Source organism: Odontesthes bonariensis, chromosome 15, assembly GCF_027942865.1.
Source record: "Odontesthes bonariensis isolate fOdoBon6 chromosome 15, fOdoBon6.hap1, whole genome shotgun sequence".
Classification (NCBI taxonomy): Eukaryota; Metazoa; Chordata; class Actinopteri; order Atheriniformes; family Atherinopsidae; genus Odontesthes; species Odontesthes bonariensis.
In genome coordinates, this window is record NC_134520.1 from 5759712 (window position 1) to 5780827 (window position 21116).

Genomic DNA, 21116 nt, shown 5'->3' on the forward strand with positions numbered 1-21116 from the left:
TGAGCAGTTTTGTGACAAACACTTCTGATCTGCAGGGGGGAGCAAATCGGCCAATCAACAACAAACAAAAATAAACTTGAACGTACGCACAGTATTTTCCGAGCTGGACCAACAAATGAATGACAGGAAGTTAATCAAAGTGCTGAGCTAATCTTCATTTTCGCTTCTATTAAGTCATGCTTGGAAGTTTTCTTCGAAATTTCTCAGCTCTTAAACCCTTAAATTGGTGTGGGTTTTTTTAGAAGACATGAAATTTCATCCATGTAATGGTTCACATTGCATAACAGCTCAATGACGGAAATTCACATCCTGTATTTCCAAAGAATTCTTGCAATAATTTCCTTAGTAACATACATGTTCAAAGCAGATACATGTGCATAGAATAGAATAGAATAGAAAAATTGTTTATTCATCCCCCAATGGGGGAAATTCTAATAAGTCAAGTAGCTCAAAAAAATTATAAATATTTACAATGATTGCATATTAACAACAACTACAATAAAAACAATACTAATAAAAAACTACAACCACTACTACTACTGCTAATAATAATAATAATAATAATAATAATAATAATAATAATAATAATAAATAACTAAATCAATCAATCAATCAATCAATCAATCAATCAATCAATCAATCAATCAATTTGAGAAGAACTCAGCAGTCACTGTTAAAAAGCCTTATGGCTGTGAGTGGCCAGTCAGTCTGGTGTAACAAAATGAATCAACAGCAACAGAAAGGTGGCTCGGCTACTGAAGGTTTAGGTGAAAGAATGATTTTATGAATAACTCAGGCATTCCAGAGACCTCACATTAGCACAAATGTGGTCACACTCTCTTCTATAACATGAACATGCTGAAAATAAATAGAATGAGAAAGTATCAGAAAGTTGGGGACAAACATTGTTGAAAAGCAATGTGTCGCTGTAAAAGAGATGCATTCTTGGGAAGTAACATTTTTGTTCAACCAACTACATCAGACAATGAGAGACGTTGAGTCCGTACATTTCCAAGCTTTTTTTCCAAAAATGTCAAATGACGTCACAAGATTTTACTAAGGATGCACAGATTGTAAAATTTTAGGCTGATAAAGATACCAATGTTAAAAATAACAGTTTGGCCAGCGACCAATATAAATAGTTTTTAACTATGAAATTTCCCTTTAACGGCAGGAAAACAAAGTTTTAGGTATAACAGAAAAATAACTAAACACAGTTAAAGTATTTCAGACTTATTATAGCCTGTTAAATAACACCTAATTCCCTGACTTTTAAAAAACAACACTTTGTTTTGCCCAACTTAATAAAATCTTAACAGTTTCAGGGCAAAGTCAATGTCATGAATGTATGACACAGTAAAACGTTCAAAATGGAGACTGCTGAGTACTCAGCAGAGGCTTTATGCTTGTTGTAGGAGGCTATAACTCTGCCAAAGCTAGCTAATGATCTGACCAATAGTAACCCGGCACTGGTAACTGAGCAACCAATTGTGACAAATGATGGGTATCTACTCCTTCGACCTGGGCAGTAATTCGTGAATCTAACTTAGCCACTCACTGGCATTAAGAGGCTGATAACTAGCATCTGTAAGCTGGCGACCAATGGATTAGATCCTCCCTCCCTCGTGCTTTTCTCTTTTATTTTGCGGCAGATAGAGCCGCACACGACAGCCACCCTCTGTTAAGACGGCCGTTACTGCAGTCTGCAGCTCCCACCACAGACAAGACATCCATTTCCTTTTTGTCTGATTACTTTACCAGGATGTCCTACTTTGAGCAAATGTTTTCTTGCAAAAGAGAGCTTGTCGCAGTCAAATCAGGAAACGCAGACCAAACATGGACCTGTTTATCAAACATTCATATGGGCAAAAACTCTACTGGGCGCATTCATATTCCAGGATCTGATTTAATATGTGTAACTGCCAAAAAGTAGAAACATTATATTCAATTCTAAAAAATCTCAATATCTTCATCAACATTTTATAAATGTACAACTCATAATTTTTTTTTCAATGTGAAACGGAAGTCATGATGCTCCTCCTGTGGGTCTGAACATGTTAACACTGAATACGTCAGAAAGAATGAGTCACACAACTTTGGAATGATTCTTGAAATATTTGGAGTGGCCTTATAGCAAAATAATCACTCATTTAAAAGTCTGCATTCATGCCTGTGTCAGAGAGCAGGGTGGCTGTTTTAAACCTGGAAGCAGCTACTAAAAGGAAGCTTTTCAATGTGCCAGCATGAGAAAGTGAAACTTAAGGATATCCACTTTAAATGATGAACCTCAAGGATCAGGTCCGCTGGACTGACCTTCAGTCTATAAAGCACTCAGATCCCGTGTGGACCACCATCACACATCATGCCATTCAGCAACATGACCGTAGACACAGCAGTAATCATATACAGCAGCTTGTACATGTGGAATGCCACGGGAGCCTAACTGATCCCTGTCACGCAGTCTGACCTGCTTTAGAGGTGTAATGACTTCTGATGATACAACAAGTGAGAATGTGCGCTGCATGGTTACAGGGCACAAGTCAGTCAACTGATATGAGCCAACAGATTTAGTATTCCAAACTGACACAAGCTTCAAGGGTGAGCGGGTTTGAATGCCTTCCTCTGCAGTATATTCCTGAATCTCAGCAGATTTCTATTTAACAGACATTTCATTTCTAACACTAGTCATAATGATGGAGTAGTTTTTACATAAGGTATCCACTTTGTAATGGTATAATGACAGCTTCTACGCATGAAATTACTACTTTTCAACTCTTTGCAGAATCATTTTACAGTCCCCTCGAAGCAGCCAACGGACATTTTTAAACAACAAAATGATTGATGAACAATTTCAAAACACAGAGGGCAATATGTCACATTGGGTCAATGATCCAGTTGTATTTTTAGGGGTGTCAAATTATCGTGTTAATTGCGATTAATTAATTACAGTCATAGTTAGCGCGTTGTGTTTTTTTTTATCGCATTAATCTAATTTTTTATCTCTAACTTTACTGTTTCTGTATGCGAGTTGCCCTTTTATAAAATCTGTTTTTATGCGTTTGGCTTCTTGTGTTTGAGTTGTTGGGGGTGGGAAACAATGGTCAGTCACACCCTGAAGTGGACATTGATTGGCTGTCATTGTGTTTGGGATGGTTCAGCATAAGCTCCCATTGTAGTTGGGAAGGCAAGGTGAGGAGCGGTGAGGAGACTTGAAAATGGAGGAACATGTGAGAGTTGTCGGTCCAATGAATGATAAATTTACATTTCACAAACGCCACCATTGATAAATGTAAAGTGATCTGCGTTCTTTGTAAGAAAGAGTTTGCTTACCACCGAAGCAGCTCAAGTTTAGCCTACCACATCAACGCAAAGCACCCAGTCGCGAGTGCAGCCACAGCTAACGTAAGCAGCGAAAACGTCAGAAAAGCTCTTCACCAAACTAAACTCCAGGAGAACACCCTGCATGATGTGCTAACAGAACTGTAATTGCTGGGTCTGTTTTATTTTATATTATCTGAAGCAGAGGAAAAGCAACACGTTCAGTGTTCAATGCTTGTATTGCTCAGAAAAGTGTTCTTACTGTTTTTTGATGTGATAATTTACAGCACTTTATCTGGACCTGGTATTTTATTTTATTTTTATTTTCTAATTATTTGGAGATCGACTAAAGGTCGAAACTGAAGGTTGCAGGCAAAACTTGGGACTAGTCTCAAACAAGGCAGAATGTAAATGGCAAGGACAGCATCTATTCAAATCTGTTAAAAACAATAATAATAATTACTTTATAAAGCCACTTTTTTCGTTATTTATTAATCTTTTGATCTGCTACAATAATGTAATTTAAATGAAAATACCTCAAGTTGAGGGCTTTTCTCAGCAATGTTTAGGTGAGATTAAAAAGAGATTAATTAGATCAATTAATTACAGTATAATTAATTAATCTCTCAATTTTTTTAATCTCATGACAGCACTAGTATTTTTTTGCGTGGAGGTGGGTACTTTTTAAAAGACCTCCAATATTTCTTGCCCAAATCTGCTTTCCTTTAGAAAAAAAAATGAAAAAAAAACAACTTACATTTTTCTCCCAAACCACAATCTTTCTGACCCTGGAAATCCAGAACTAAATTATTTGCTGTAGCCCTTCTTAAATATCTGTTTAAAACTGATCTGGTGCTTTGAAACTAGCCCTGAAACTATCTTGTGCTCAGTGGTGAATATCATGGGCTAAGTTATCAAATTTCTGAAACCTCTGTCATCACCGAAAACACATTTCTGGTCATCCACTACCAGGAATTCCATAATTCTCCTCTTGAGGTATTACTTTTTTCATTGCTTATGCTGGTGAAAGCTAGCTTTTCACTGGCAACATTGCTCTTGCTAGCTTGGATTTGAGCAGCTTGCCTTTGTTAGCTTCGATAATTTGTGCATGCTCACCAGAGTGAAGCTGTTGTAAAGTGTCAGATATTGTTTTTTGTCCCTAATGTTTGGGTGTTGGTTGCTCCAAGACTTAACAAATAGTTAGCTTTGGGTCTTTCTCTCCACATCAAAAGGATGCTTGTGTGCGAGTATGTGTGGCCACCTGTGTGGTTGTGAAGCTTTTATTGATATTTTTGGGCTTTCGGTCCGTTTCTGTACTCCTTTGTTGTATTCATTTGAATTGAGTCACAAATTTTACTACCTCAGCGAAGCAAAAAAAAACAGTTTCAAAATGGTCTGCATTTTCCAAAAAGACATTTGAGGCAAAACTGACAATAAGCATTAAAACTAAGTGACTGGAAACACTTGCAGCAGTATTCTCTTGTCTACGGGTGGCAAAAATGCTCCAACGAATCGAAGCAAAGGCACGGAAGAAGAGACACACCAACGCTTGTTCTAAAATGTTAAATAATCTGCTGCACCTTGAGAATATAAGGGGGTACTTTAGTCAAACACAAAAGCATATCTTTCTCCATAGCAAAGCACTCTATGCTGTTCGTGTCATTACCAAATTAACAATACAAACTAATACATTTGACAAAATGAGGCATCTGCCTGACTGAGTGTGGCTACAGTGTAACAGACATGTGGAGATTTTTTTTTTGACGTGTGTCGTGTGTGACCCTGCATTCTTTAACATTATGAGATGAAACAAACAATTTAAAGGGCAGAACGGCCCACAGGTGAAATGAGTGTTCACACTCTGAAATGAGTGGGTGTGCTTTTTCAAAATCAAAACTTATTTTGTTTTTAATTGGGTTGTCAAGACAATATCTCTGACAAACTGCCAGGAAAATGTTCTAATCATACTTTTAGGTTTATTACCTGAACACACACACACACACACACAGTTTTTCTGAAAGCTCCACTGTACGTTACTAGGGAAGAAATTTCTTTACAGAAATAGATATTGTGTTCTTTATGCATGGTGGGATTTGAAAGGCAAATAAATACATGTGCTGAGGAATACACGTGTGAATTTGAGCCTGCTTTTTCTGATGTTGTGTGAACACTTTATGGGTTGGTAAAAATAGACGGCAGCTTTAAGGATTTCTCATGAGGTATTTATTTCTTTTTCATGTCGCCAGAGGGAAATTCTGTCGATAAAACTGGAGAGAGGCACAGAGGAACATGTGGACGAGCTTTCAGTGTTGTCTCGATGGAGCTGTGAAGACACGAAACTAGATTGTGGGCCACCGAAAACAAAACATGTATCAAATCATCGCTGAGCTGACACAATAAGCAATGGCTTCTCACTTACGCAACCTCAAAACCTCGTAGCATAATACAGATCATTTCAAAGTTACAAGGAATAAGGGACAAATTTCCTGTCTGTAGAAAGTTGGCATAGAACAAGATGCAATTTGTTTCAAGGTGAATTTACACACAGAAGATCACAGGGTTGCAGATAACACGCCTTCATCTTGTCGAAGCCTTGGGCTCCTGCTTTGTAGTTACACATGGTAACTCTGCACCAGGCACAGGATCCTCTCTGGTAATCTATATCGGAGCTGGTAACCGTGCACTTCGTCTGCTTCCTTTTTTAAGGCCTGCACATAGCTCCTGAGTTTAGGGCAACTAGGGTCATCCAACTGAAGAGATGATATCACACATAACGGGGTTCACACCTGATCTCCTTTCCATGCAGATGATTTTAGGACCTCTCATACATCATACAACACTATCTTCTAGAAATTCAGTTAGTATACAGCTTAATTACAACTGATAAGATGTTCTCAAGGAACCACAATTGCGATAAGACCTGTTTTGTATCAACAAACCAAGGAAAGTGAACGCCTTTAAACAGCATCACTATTCAGCCTACAGTATCTAATTAAGTCTGGAGACTCACCATAGCTAGCATGCAGCTCAAAGCTGTTTGCATGGCTACACTACTGATATGAGACAAATCAGCATGATGGAATTTTGCTTTTACAGGAAGTAGCCTACAATAATGTCAGCAGATATATTACCTACTGGACTGAGAGAGAGAGAGAGAGAGAGAAAGAGAGAGAGAGAGAGAGAGAGAGAGAGAGAGAGAGAGAGAGAGAGAGAGAGAGAGAGAGAGAAAGATGGCATGCCTTTCAACCTTCCTGCTGTTGAAAGACGGTGCTTTTCTGACCCTGCTGCTGCTGCGTCAGACACATTCAGCTGGACAAGCGTAAACTTCAGCTGGGAAATGTACCCCTAATGGAAAAAATTGTGCTCGTTTTGGAGGGATGAAAAACACAAATGAGAGTAGTTTGTGTGGCATGATGCTCTTCAAATTTACCCAACAATGAATACAGGACAGTAGTGGATGGAAGAACATTGCATTTCACTTTTTTGTTTTTTTAAATTAGCACAACTTTAAAATTAATTTGAATAGAGTACAAATTAAAAAGATGCTGTTGATCTTAGTAGGCCAACACAAAGCTCTATCAGGCTGTTGGATTTTCTGAATGAACTGGTTTTTATGATCCTAAATTTCTCTTTTTCTTATTTTTCTAATACATCCTGAGGGCACCATTTGAAAATGTTCTCGTGCGGGTCAAAGGGCGAAGTGGCCGGAACTCGAAGGCAGAAAAATGCAAAGTTATTTAAACATGTTTGACAGCTGAAACCATCATTGACCTTCGAGGGGGCTTTCAGTGGCTGCAGGGATTGAGCAGTTCAAAATAATCCTCCCCTGTCAAACGTCACTCAAGCTCAAGCAATAACACAAACTATCATCCAGCTTAGCTTCCCTCCAAATTCGGGAGAAATGGAAACTCATGGAAATGGCTATCTTCACCGGCAGCCATGAAATCTGTTAACTTTATAAAGTACAACAAAGATCAAACGCAGGTGGATTTGGGAAATTAAGCATCCTTGACGTGTTTTGATGTAAGAAGCTGTTCTTTCATGTTCTTCACGTGTGAAGCAGGAGGCTTTTTTTGAGGATGGGGTTATGGGTGGCAGAGGACGACACAGGGTGAAGCAGGGGGCAGAGCACGCAGTCTGATCAGAACAAGTCTGGATCATAGGATTTCATTAAAGTACTTCTAATGAAACTGACCTTCTATGAATAACCTCAATTATGCGAAGTGATCTCTTTAATAAAGTCTTCAATCAAAGCCACAGACCGCCAACTGACAAAGTCCGGGGTTATTACATAAAATCAACATTCACTGGAAGAGACGAGAGGTCATTTATGATTCTTCTGTCAAATATGTAAATAGCTTATTTTTAATTGACCATGTTTTGGTTTATATTTACAACAGATTAACAGAGGCACAACCCAGTCTTTTTAAGTAGATTTAACACCATTTGTGAAAGGTTATGAACACGCCATGACGCTGGGTCAAGCCCAGTGATGATCATAAAGGCAAAGTTGACAAATTTTGCTTTCATTCTAATCTGGTTTTTATGCTGTCTTTGGGGGGTTTTGGCATTAATTATCTACTATACTGCACACAATTAAGGGAACAGATTAGCGCAATGCTTCGGATGCACATATTTTAGGAGAGTCAAGTCAAACCTGATGTGTCACAACACAGCAAACATATACAGCACACTCATCGATTGAATTTGAGCATATGGAGCATTGCTTTTCCTGATATGTTTGGCACAGAGCCCATTATCCCGCTTCAGTATATCCTTGGGAAAGGAAGACAGATGCATTCATATAGAAAACAAGCTCAGCCTGTAAAATTAGTGATTTGCTTTTATCTGAAATCAAAGAGATGCTCACAAATCTATTAAACGCCACCTTTTGTTTTTTTTGTTTTTTTTAATAATGCATCATACTGGGACCAAAGCGAGCTTTTCAAGCAAAATGCAGACTTTGTTCTGAACAAATATAATTAGACTTATTTTTAAGAGACTTGCTGCAATGTTGAAGCTAATTTGTATTTAGTAAAGTACAGTCCTTGATGAGCTATTCCCCAAGGCTGGAAGGCCCAGTTTGTATTTTCAACTAGCATAAAATCCTTGAATTAAAGAAAACTCAAGGGCCCTCCACTTTCCAGAGATTGTCGAAGGCTGGATATATTGAGATTAGAATAGCTGTCTCTGTGGCACAGACTACTCTGTTCTAAGGGATGACAGTATTTTGTAATTCTACTCAGTAAACCGCAGATCTATAAAAAGGTCTTGTAGGCAATCCAGAGGCTTGTAATGTTTGTTTTTTTTACATTAAATTTCTGTTTCCTCGGCACTGTAACAGATTCTTATGAACTGTGTGCTAATAACAAGCTGGACTGTCCCACGCCTCTCTCGCTCAGAGGACACTGTGTCAATGATTAAAATATAATACATTTTCATTTGTCAGACCTCAAGACTTCGCCCCAGTCCATCTTAACTGGGCACAAACCCAAAAAGGCAGCTAGGATTTTGGGTTCTATTTATATCAATGATGTGGTCTTTAAATGTTTTGCTGGCATCAAATTCCCAATGAACATATATCTTAAAAAGTACATTTCTCAGTTTCAATGCCTGATATGCTGCTTTTGTTCTATTTTTCTTTTAAACATAGAGATTCAGTGATTTCCAAATGACTGCATATCCAGACTCGCATATTATGCAGCACCTCATCTTCTAAGAAATTAAACTGTGGTTTGTTGGTTATTCATTATAGATGGTAAACTTTCTGTTCACTGTTATGAAGCAAATTTTTCAAATCTAATGAGTGATTCAGACCCATTTACTATAAAAAAAAAATTCTGATAAGAGGCCTCAGGGTGAGATTTATATACCTCAGCTGGTAGATGTTTAGAGTTTACTCTTGAAGACAAGCTGTCTATTATGTGACAAATCTGATCAGGTGGTTTCAATTGCTAACAACAGAGCAGATCTTTAAAAAATTCAAACCAGTTAAAACAACTACTTATTCTGAGCAGTTGCATCCCTTCTGAAATGCCATGTGGTGCTGCCTTAATGTTTCCATTTTGTTCACATATAAATATGCACACAATTGACCTCACAGGAAACCCTACAAGTACATTCTTAATCATGGACACGCTCTTAATCACAAACAATTTTCTACTTTATTAAATGATGTACACCATGAATATAAAGATGCAATCGAGGAGAACGAGGAGCTGTGTTTTTCAGACCTCTCACGCTCTGACCTACAGAGTGTTTCTGTAACCAGGGTAAATTACTTCACATATGTGTGGGTCATTGTTTATGACGCTAAAATGGAAAGGATCAATGATGCCGGGATTTACGTTATGTTGATCATAAAAAAAAGACCAGAAAAAAAGAGTGAAACACGTGCTCTTGATTTGCTGCTTGACCAAACATGTTTGAACCCTCGAGATCAAGTATGAAAAGAGACTAAAAGGACAATATTTTGGATTCAGGTAATCAAAATGAGCTTTTTCAGTCTGTCAACTGAAGTGGTATCAGAGTCCAATCAGGATATGTCCAGGACTCCTTCGAGTGGAGGTATTCCCAAGAGGGGAAACCTAGAACGCTGGAGGAATAATTTATCTCAGGTGATGGAGAAAAACCTCAGGATTCTCATGCAGGAGCTGGGAAACAATGCAAGGCTGGGCTACTTGGCTTACTGCCACCGATTTAATCATTAAAAACAGAAAGAATGAATGACAGTATGACGACAGTAACCAGAGAGTTCCCTCTCAGAAAGTCTTATTTCACCCCAATATCTAGAAACAATGGCAATGGTGTCAGTAGACCCTGCATAATATATGAAAAATATTCATACCTTTGGTGGAACAGCTGGTCCGGAGGTGTACGGAGCCAAGCTTGGGGGCACATCTGTGATGTAGGTCTTTTTGGGGCCTGGAGGCTGGTATGCAAGGGCCGGGGCCAGTTCAGGTCTCCTGGAGCCTATTCCACCTCCTTGGGGTCCTCCTGGATGTTGCTGTTCATGATGTGCCATTGGTGAGAAGCCAGGCTGCGGCGGTCCATAAGCAAAGTCAGGACCTTTGGGCTGGGCTGGCATGTACTGCACCTGCGCGGGGCTGCGGACTGGCTGTTGGCCGAAATGGTGTCCAGCCGGAGCTTGATGCTGGGGGCCAGGCTGGGCCGACCTCACCTGGACGTTGAAGGTGGGCTGGCTTGGGGTTGATGCTGTGGCATAAGAGGCAGGAACAGGCTGCGGAGCCATGTGGCTTTGAGGCTTGGCCACCGGGCTGACAGAGGAAGGTGGGATGGATGAGACTCCTCCTGGAGCCTGAGGCTTGGGAGTGGACTTCTTGGTAGCGGTCAGAGGTGGCTGAGTTGGGATGACCATGCGCTTGTAACCAGTCACTGGAGCGTTGGGGGTGGAGCCTACCGAAGATCCAGCATTCTGTAAAATAGCAGGAAAAAAAAGGTTTTTACTTGATCCGTTTGTCCTCTCAGAATAAGAAGTACAACAAAAACACGGCAGAGACTCCCACGCTGGGCTAACGTGCACTTAAATAGCACATACCACACTTCCTGGCTCACTTTATGCTGACCAAATAAACTCATCACAACCAATTCCAATTCCAGGTGTAATTAAATGTTGCTTATGCAACGAAACAAGACTCATTTCTGTCCAGAACTGCATTCATTTTTAGTTAAGATCCTGAATTGATGATGGAGTAATAAGACTGGACTCTGTGGTGGCCAATCCATGTATGAGAAAGATGTCATGAAACAATTACAAATCATGTGCTAAATTAAATCCAGGCAAGGACTTTTTATTAGGTATAGTAGTGAACGTCAACACACATATTAGCTTGTGAAGGACCTGAATGGATGGGTAGGGCTTACGGTCAGGCCAATGATGACTTATGCTAATCAATGTCTCTGGCTTCCAATGAGTCAAAGGAAATAATGATGAGAGAAAATGCGTGACTACATATTTGGTATGAAGTAGTCCAACTACAATAAATCATGGCTTGTCTTTCCTTTGTATGGCATAGACTTTGCCCCAAAATGTGACTATTTGAGAAGGCAGGGGCCTACTTTATTATATATTCAACAGCCTTCTACTCACAGTGTGGTTTATGCTTTCAAAAGATTATCCACTCTGCCTCCTTCTGCTGTAAGACTACCTCGACAGCAGAGGCTCTGCACAGTCCACAACCACATATAATCTATGGCTAATAAAGCAGGAGTGGAGGGGGGGTAAATTGCTTGGCAGAAGATACTATGACAGCAGATTGGCAATGGCAAACGACACTTGTGCTGACTGCAGCTGCTTGGACATGAAAGATGTTAAATCACTGAAATTTGTGGCGCTGGTGTTCCTGGGAAGAGACGGCCATAAAGCAGCAACACACCCTTCTGCTGAGATTCTCGCAGTCTGAATGACTGGAGCACTTTGATCTAATGTCCAATGGCAACATTGCATGCACAGGCCAACTTATCACAAAACATAGCAAATAATAACAGACAGAATGAAAATGCTTCACAGAGATGTCAGAGACTTCTGCCCCGAGTGTCTCTCATGTAAGTAATAATTGTTTTTCACTACATATCGGTGTCAGACGTTCAGCCATTCTAAAAAAGGTCTATCATTAACCTTGGATGGCCTTATTAGGTTACTGCCTGAAGCCAAATATCAGAGTCAATTACTAAATTTGCAGCACTAGGGGAACACACTTGTAGACTTGTCTTCCGAAATGGGGCAGAGCAACAATTCCAATTGATCTCCCCTTAGAGATGATCAAAGCCGGCTGCACATAAATGTCACAAACAGCAATATTTTCCTGTAACGCTACGCCATCACCACCCTCCAAAGCTTCATTTAAACTCAGTAGAAAAACCCTTCTGTTGACATTTTAATAGTGAAAAAGTATATAGCACTGCCACCCTCCTAATGCAGTGCGATAAACAGAATTCCAAGTTTTGGTAGCAGCACCAACTTTGTCTAAATCCCATCTAATCTAAGTCGGAGGGGAGCCCCTAAGGAACCATTAAAAGCTCCAAAAAATATTTCCTGCTCTCGCTCTGCTTTCTGTCTCAGTGATTAGCGCTGATGTTTATTTAAAAGTGTCTGTCTGCATATGTATGGAATCAGCTCCACAATGCCCTTTAGGAAGTGATATTACTTAATTTAAATGTTTCATGGGTTTTAAATACTCTAGATTATTCATTTATCTTTAAGGCCTTAGAACCTAAAAGAACATTTAGCTCGCAGAGCACTGGAAATGCAAATTGGCCCCCTTAAAATAATTACACTGTCATGGTGCATTTTCCACAAATTACATTAAGAGAATAGATTCAAGCCTTTTCTGAAGGGTGATCAAACTAATCAAATAGGCAAAATCTGAACAAAAATGTCTGCATAGCTGAGAAGATTTCCATATGAACTAAACTCTGCTCCGTGTTTTCACTGGTCAGTGGCAGCAAGTCTTGTCAAAATGCTGAGCAGTATGGCAAACAGAAATAGTGGAGCTCATCAGTAGAGAATTCCTATGAACTGTGATAGCCATCTCTTGAAAAACAGGAGTTTAGATTAAAAGAGTCTTGGTCCATGGAGAGAACCACGTGCCAGCCGGATCCAACCAGGAAATACAACAGCTTTGCAGTCATGAGGTATGCAAAACAAGTAAAAAACAAGCATCCTTTGAGACTTGAGTGTGGAATTGGTGCCACGGTCACTATTTTTGGTTTTGGATCCCAGGCTGTTAAGTTCTGCGCTTCCCAATCAGAGCTGGGGCGTGACAGAGAACTGAAGTGCATCTCTGTTGGCTGAACAAGTAAAGCTTTTATAATTTTGACAGAAGTTTCAGCGTCAGGACACGGGCTGATTCAACGGAAATAATAACTAGACACATGTCTACATTTAGATCTAAGGAAAAGATATCAGACAGTCATTAGAAATTGTGGCCTGCAGTGAACATTTGACGATATGATGCTCGTGTAAAAGGGCGCTATGTGAGGAAAAAGACGAGCAAACCTTAGTCAGGTGAGCATGTGATCTGATGGGCAGCAAGGGGAATCTCTGGACAGTTTCGGGGTTGTTCCACTTTGTGCATGCACGAGCACACATGTGGCGTAAACGTCATTAGAGGGCGTGCGTTAGTCTTACTGCAGATAACCGTGTACCATTTGTCTGTTGCGCTTGCATCGACTTGCCCACTGACTCGATTCATTGTGCAGTGTGCAGCATACCTCTGCCTATAGATGCCAATCTACTGGACCTCAGTTCACCATGCAGACACCCAGTACGTTCCATGCACAGCTAAGCCGAGCTATGGGTAAAGCTGATAATAGATTACTCTCCTGGGAGAGGAATTGATTTCCTGTTGTCTGACTCTGCTAGAACAGGTGGCGATATGCCCCATTTCATCTTGTTACCCATGGTTAATCTATTACAAACAATTAATCTTTCAGTAAATCAGTACCAAGTCAATCACCAAGTTGGATATCCAGCTCTTTGAATTTAGTACATGCTGTGTGCTATAGTCATTTCTTTTTTTCATAAATGAGAAGTACATACATACATACACAGCTTTGCCTTGTAGTCATCTTTGATTGCAGTTTCCCCAGCTGAGACTGCTATTACTGTGGTTATTACTATAGAAAACACATGATCAAAATATTACCATGCTAGTACCGACTTATTACCAAGCTGTGAAATAAAGCGTAACCTGTATTATTAACAAGAACATGATTCAAGTATCTGAAGTATGAATAACTGCAGCGTAATACTGCGCCAATCCAGACATGTATTTGTATCTTCTTTCCATGGTATAGAAAACTTGCACTAAATCTTTTTATAACACCAAGCTTTGCATCTATATCATAAATGTCCACAAACCTGTAAAATAAAGTATCACCATTATGTTACGTAGTCTACGTTTTCCTCATGTCTGTTTGTATGATCAGGCTTGCACATGTCGAGCCTCAGTTCTGAATCCAAAGCTCCGACATGCAGCAGCAGTGTGAACGCGTGCTGTGTCTCTGAACATCCCCTTCACACACAAACACAACACGCACAGTTTTAGAAAAGTTTTCCCTAACCCCTTCAGAAAAGTCGACCCTCCGTCTGCACCATAATTCAGACTGACTTCGCAAATAACTTAAGTGTGAAATTTCACAGAGACTCTCAAGAAAGCCTTTTGACACATTAAAAAAGATTAGGAGAGACTATAGAAGCCTTGGAGGGGCACTGAGTAAAACTGTTAACTTTGCATTTCAAACCACAAGGGTGGGGGATTTTTTTTTTCTTATTTTTCTTCAGACGGCTTGGGGAAAACCCCTGAAGAGGGAGACGTTCTCATGGCATGTTTTCAGACTCATCTAAGACCTTGGATATTCCTCTCTAAACTTTCTCCTGCTTCTTGTTTGTATGACGCAGCTCCTCTCGGCTGCTGGCTCGGCCGTCCATTTGCATCTGTCCTTTTCGGCAATTACACAAGGGCCACGGAGGAATCCCCAGCCAACACTGAGGCTCATATTCACTCATATTTCCTCCGCTCTCAGTCATGCCATCCCGGTGCACTCAGGCAAAAATAGTCACGCGTAGCAAGCCGTCAGCCTCGGTGCAGTCACGAAATAACGGGTATCAATTTTCTTCCTAAAATAGTTGCAGATAAGGCACATTAAAAATGATGATTAAACATCGTCTCTTGAACGCGGTGAGACCTCCAGCTGTTTCGTGCTATCTCTTCAGTCGCAGATAGCGCTCACATACTGAGAACTTTTTGCTCACCACATCTTCTATCAGTATATCTGGTTCTTTTCTTTTTCTTTATTTCGATACTTGCAGGACAACCATCGCCTCTGCAGGCAAACGTTTCAAGCAGCACATTCTTTTATAAATTAGAACAAATGTACAATTGGCCAATTTAACCACATTTGACCTGAAAGACTCTCATTGTAAATGGTGCTATCACTACTAATAATAACATATCAACATATGGAAATTATAGAAATGGTGGAAAATAACTCACGAGTTTTTTTTTGGTCACTTTGGCTCACTATTAGAGGTGAATATTTGCTCAGCAATCGGATTGATACCTGAAACGAGCAGGGACGCTCTAATTTATGTTTTCATCTCAGTTTTCATCGTGTCCGAGGTTTGAGTGGCACCACTCTAATTATGCCATCTATATATAACTCTTGTTCAACAATGATTTGATGCCATCTGACAGCAGAATTATATCCACCAGCTGTTACTACGTTTCAACAGAAACCTGTGAAAACTGGGCGGGATCAATTTGTTCCCACAGCTGAATAAAGTCTCGCTTGATTCCTCAAAGAAATGAACAAGCAAAATCCGTGTCACCACAGACAAAGAAGCGGCAGGATTTGAGGATTTGTGACACGGATAATTTGATAATTACACAATGGGACTGTACACAACAGCAGCTGGAATGTAAATGGGTTTACAGTTACAACACTGGATTTTGGCCACGTCCCTTTGATGCGGACAGGACTCTGGGCTCCAGAAAACTTCACTACTTTGGACCCAATGAACCCTTCACAGCCTCTTCGTAATGCCCTTTTTATAACAACCTATGTTGGTGACCTGTTGCCAAGTAACAATTATTATGTTCCACCTGACACATAATACATCCCTTTTTTTTTTTTTCCCCAAAATGCTGGCATTCGAATTTGAATGAGCAAATATAGTTGAAAAAAATGTTTTGGACGGGTTTTGTTTCACATTTAAAGGAACAGTTTTTTTCCACAGCGGATAGGTATCAACAACTCTTCAGTTGTTAGTTTTTACATATGCACTGACGTAAATTATATTGAGGAAGATTCATTACAGTGCATGCTAAAAAAAAGCATACTGCTTGGAACATTTCTACAGATGAAGAATTACCTTTTTTGTCCTTTCAAATTAACTTTAATCCAATTTGTTTTTTTTTCCTTTTTCCTTTTTTTTTTTCAATGTTATATGTAGAAACGCATTGTCAGATGATTTATCATTCCAGATCTGACAATAAACAAAAAGTAACATCTCAAAGTGTAAAGATAGGGAATATCTCATGAAAAATTAAATGTTCCGTAGCCGTGTTATTTGGAATGCTGGTGTACTCACATATTCAAATATGTTACAGCTGTCACTATAAACTATAATACAGTCTTTATTGCTTAGGCTTAACAGTAGGGAGATATCTGCCTTTTGCTCTTCTCATTAGGTAATATCCTCAGAAACAGCAGTTACAGGCAGACAGAGATGCTGACAGGCAGGTAAGCTGTCTCGTGTATAATACACGACACACACACACACATTCTTTGGTTTTACCACCAAGACGAGGCAGAGGCAATATAGTTAAGCATGAAGTCTCTGTTTCAAATTTCAGTTATATAATCCCTTAAAAAAATGGGTTTCAGGGGGGGGGGAAGTATGTAATATTTCTAAGATGATGTAAGAACATCATACAAAGTGGGGCATATTACTCACTGATGCAACTAAAAAAATCATTTTCAGGGCTACTGCTTGGAAAAAAAAAAAAAAAAAAAGTCCATGAGAGTCACAGATCGTGACACGTCTGCAGGCTATCTTTACAAAGGGGGGAAATGTGTGTTTTGAAGCACTCGCACAGCAGAAACTAATTGTTTCACTCACCTCCTGCAGAACTGCAGGCCAGACTCTCACCACACATCCCTGACTCATCTCTAATGAGCTTTCATGCACTTGTGACCCCTCCCGCTGCAGGAGGTCAGTCGCTTACAGTGTCATCAATCCCAGACATGACCGCTGTTGCATCAGGAGCTGCATTATGTCATCATAAAGTTGGATGATATGCAATGATAGCAGTGGGATGGTAGGCCTTTTGGCGCTGTTACCAGGCCTTTGTGACATAAACAGGCATGTTGAACTGACTGTCACAGCTTCCCTACTACAACTAAACGTGGCATTGGTTCACCCTGTAAATAAAAGACAAAGGGTGATACTATGCTATTTATTTGACTAACGAACATTGATGGAAATAAGTAAGCACCTGGAGGGTTTCTCCTCTCCCCACAGTTGGCTCCCTCTGTCAAAAATAATCAAAAACCTGCTGCCAGATTGTTAAATACATGCCACCGGCAACATCTCTGCTGCTCCGCGCAGCAACAAAGAAATAGGACAATCGCAGCTTTTAAAACAAACACAGAGGAAAAGGCTCAACGCCACTGAGCCCTGAAATTACAGTGCTAGACTGTCAGGTCAGCTTGTAAAGATGAAGACACACAATCACACACTCGCGTCAGAGCCCTGAAGAAAAAAATATCCATTGCGAAAAGCAAGGGAAAAAAAAAATAGCAGCCAAGCCTTGACCTTTTAAAAGGAATAACAGGGTCGGGCTCGCACAAATACCATGCCGGTGACAGCAGCAGAAGACAATATTCCTGAGCTGTCACTGCTGAGGAGTAAAGCACATTTTTGTCACAGCTTAAATAGCTCGAGCACAAAGTGCAGTTCTGCTTTGTTTGAAGCTGCCCTGAAGGGCATACCACTGGCTGACCTTTGTGATCACACTGAGGCATCGCACAAACTACGACTGATAGCTTAAACGAGAATCTTTTTTTACACATGTTCTTTGATCAGTAAAATAGATTCCTACTGAAGAAAAGCTTATAACTAAGTGTTTGGACAGTCAAGACAACTGAAGGGCATCTCTGACATTACAGCACAACAATAACACAAATACACAGGACAAGAGTAATGAGCAACGCCTCCAATTGGTCACATGTGACACATTCCATAAAAAGTTTGGATGCCGTTTGAAATGTCAATAAAAACATATTCGATTATTTGCAAAAATCTCATAAACTAATATTTAATTCACAATAAAAAACATATCAAATGAAAGTGAGACATTTTACCCTTCCATGAAAACTATGAGCTCAGCTTGGATTTGATGGCGACAAAACGTTTAAAAAAAGATTTGATCAAGATCACATTTATCACTGTCTGGCATCACCTGTTAATTTCAAACTGGGAACTGGGAGACCGGTTGTTGGACCTTTTTTTTGGAATTGAGATCATAAATCATTAGTAAAACTTTTTTTGTAGTCGTTTTGTGAGTCTGTGAGTTCTGAAATGTGAAACACAACAAACCCCAGTTCCAACAGAATAAAGTGCTTTCCACTATTGGATGCAAAAAGATCGTTTCAGCACCGCGTGTAAAAATCTAAGAGAGGACAGATTTTAGGATGAAGGAAGATGCTTGGACAATAAAAAATTGCTGCATGTTAAGAATAGTCATACAGTTTAGGAAATACAATTACTTACAAACATACCAGCAACCACATCAGAGAACTGCTACAACAACCTGCCCTCATTTCTGTGTCTTGCTCTTCTGTTTGGCAGAGCACATTTTAAGTCACTACAGTGTATCTTAGCAGAAACATATTTTCCGAAGCCTTTTTGTTCTCAGTGAAGTCATTAAAAGGTTCATAGTACAAATAAAGAGGGGTCAATCTGTTCGCTCTACTTTCAGCCAGAGTATGAGTCAGCTTATATCTCCAAATGTGAAGGGAAGAGATCTACGTTGAACTCAGAGACATTAGCATAGCTAGGCTACAAACAAAATGTGCCCATAACCAATTCAGACATGATGAAATGAACATGTGCCTTCATCACAAGTTCAACATGCAGCCGTGTTAACTTTTTGCTTAAGTTTTGTTACACAGTAATGAGAATGTTTTAAATAAAAACTGTTGAGAGCATTTTACCACCTTTTAACCATCACATCACACACCGTACACATTTGGACAGCTCATCTTTCTTTTCACTGTTTTTCCAACCAGATTTGTAGACAGCTCATTAGCCCTGACTTTTGTTCGGTGTTTCAGGGATTTGTCAGCTCAAATGTTAGACTGTTACAAAAAGAAAGGAAGAAAAACTGATTAAATCCTTGCCATGGTCCATTCATTCAAGGTTTGTTCTTGCCCTTGCTGATGGAATGAAATGCCTCGTATCAAACACTTCAGCACAATATGCCGCATTATTATGCTCAACATGAATATAATGCATGATTTTAGCTCATCGCACCTCATAGCCAGAAAATGCAATGGCTGTAGTGTAGGAGTGGCGGTCTCGAGGGGAAGAGAGCTAAATAAAAGCCACCAACACCATCACACTCTTTAAGCACTGAGGCACCTCAGGGATGGCCAGTAGTAAACACAACCCACTTATTTTTGCATGTACGCGCATGTGCGCCAGAGGTGAATGTGCTCCCAGACTCTCACAGCAAAAAAGGTTCAATAGACACGAGTCCCTGTTTCGTGACTCTTGAATATTCTCATCATCATTTGCACTGCACTTTGAAATTCTTTTAAATGACACAACCCCACTAAAAGTATGCCCTTTACACCACTGCGGTGTATAATCTGGTTTTTCAGAGATCAACAGACACCCTGATCAGTGGGTGAACTGGGAGCAAGTACAGAGGGCCTATCATTCTGCCATGTTATGACAGCGAGTGCCAGCCGCAGTGCTCAGACTGCTGAGAGATGGGGGTGTCACGGTATGGCACAATGTGAAGTGAGGCTTCCTTAAGGCACTAATGTGATAGGATCCATCTCAGCAGCATTTCAAGCACTCAGTTTCAGCTTAACTGTCAGCAGACTTCAATATCGCCCATCTCTTTTGTATGGACATGACACGTTACTAAACAGACATCAGGCTATCTGACACAGAGCCCCAATGCAAACAGACCGAAGCCATGCTGCGGCTCTTGAGGAGGAATGACAGCACCCTTTTCTTTGATATTTCAGAAAGTGGGAACCAAGCAGATGACGCACCTGCTGTTTCAAATGAAAACTCTGTCAGTGAAGGACAGTTGAACAGGTACACTGTCCCTGGAGTACACCTTAAAAACCCTTCAAATGGTATTTTCTATTTAATTTTTTGGAGGAAAAGAAAAAACACATGCGTGACATTTTCAATGGTGCATGTAACAGAGGTTTTCTGTCTGTAAGCCTTTCAATCACATGGATAATGTAGTAAAGAGGTCAATTTTTTTCCATACCATGACCTTTCTTTAAAGCTGACTAAGTACTTTTGCTGAATTAACCTTTCAAACCTACGATGAAAGATTTAAACATTTGGTTCACATGGCGCTTAAACCCCTATCTTAAATGAGTCAAAGCCAATCATCCAATAAAACCTGCTACCAACGCAAAAATGTTCAATCTTTACAATATGTAACGCCATTCTAGCAGAGGGCCCTGAAGACACACTTCAGTGGCGCAATAATCTGACAAAACAAAACTAACCTGAATGACTAGCACTGCAAATGTCTACTGACCAAGTGGTCTACAGTAATATTAACACAGCACTTTTTCTTCATAGCTCAGGGGAACGTGAGGATGCAGGGATCCTGTTGATCACACGATTTAGTTCATGAAAAGTTACTGAAAATGTTGCTGGCCTCTGTGCCAACTGATTTTATTCTGACTGCAGCATCCACTGATTCACAGCCTGTGTTAAAAGTTCATTTGGGAAAACAGTCTTAATGCTTTATGAGTGATTAAGTTGCAAACTTCATCATTCACTTTTATATAAATCTACTTAAAGGGGAAGTTCGTTTTTTTTTAAACCTGGACATATTTCTGGCATAAAATACATTCATCTACTCACCGATAACAGTTTGGTGAAAGTCGGCGTCCTTCGGACGATATTTAGATCACTCGAGATCCGCGCATATCCATATAATGGGAGAGAACAGGGCATTGACAATACAACCTCTAAATAAGGCATTATCTGTCTTTATTTCACCAATACTTTA

At 39.9% G+C, this 21116-nt stretch overlaps 1 protein-coding gene across 2 annotated transcripts in view; it reads right to left on the reverse strand.

Annotated features, from left to right (window-relative positions):
* lpp (LIM domain containing preferred translocation partner in lipoma) overlaps positions 1–21116 on the reverse strand; it is a 176730-nt gene that overhangs the window by 59666 nt on the left and 95948 nt on the right. For both annotated transcript variants that reach the window (XM_075484837.1, XM_075484838.1), the window contains one exon: positions 10166–10753. In XM_075484837.1, the coding sequence (XP_075340952.1) occupies positions 10166–10753 (588 nt within the window). The remainder of the gene's footprint in view (positions 1–10165; positions 10754–21116) is intronic.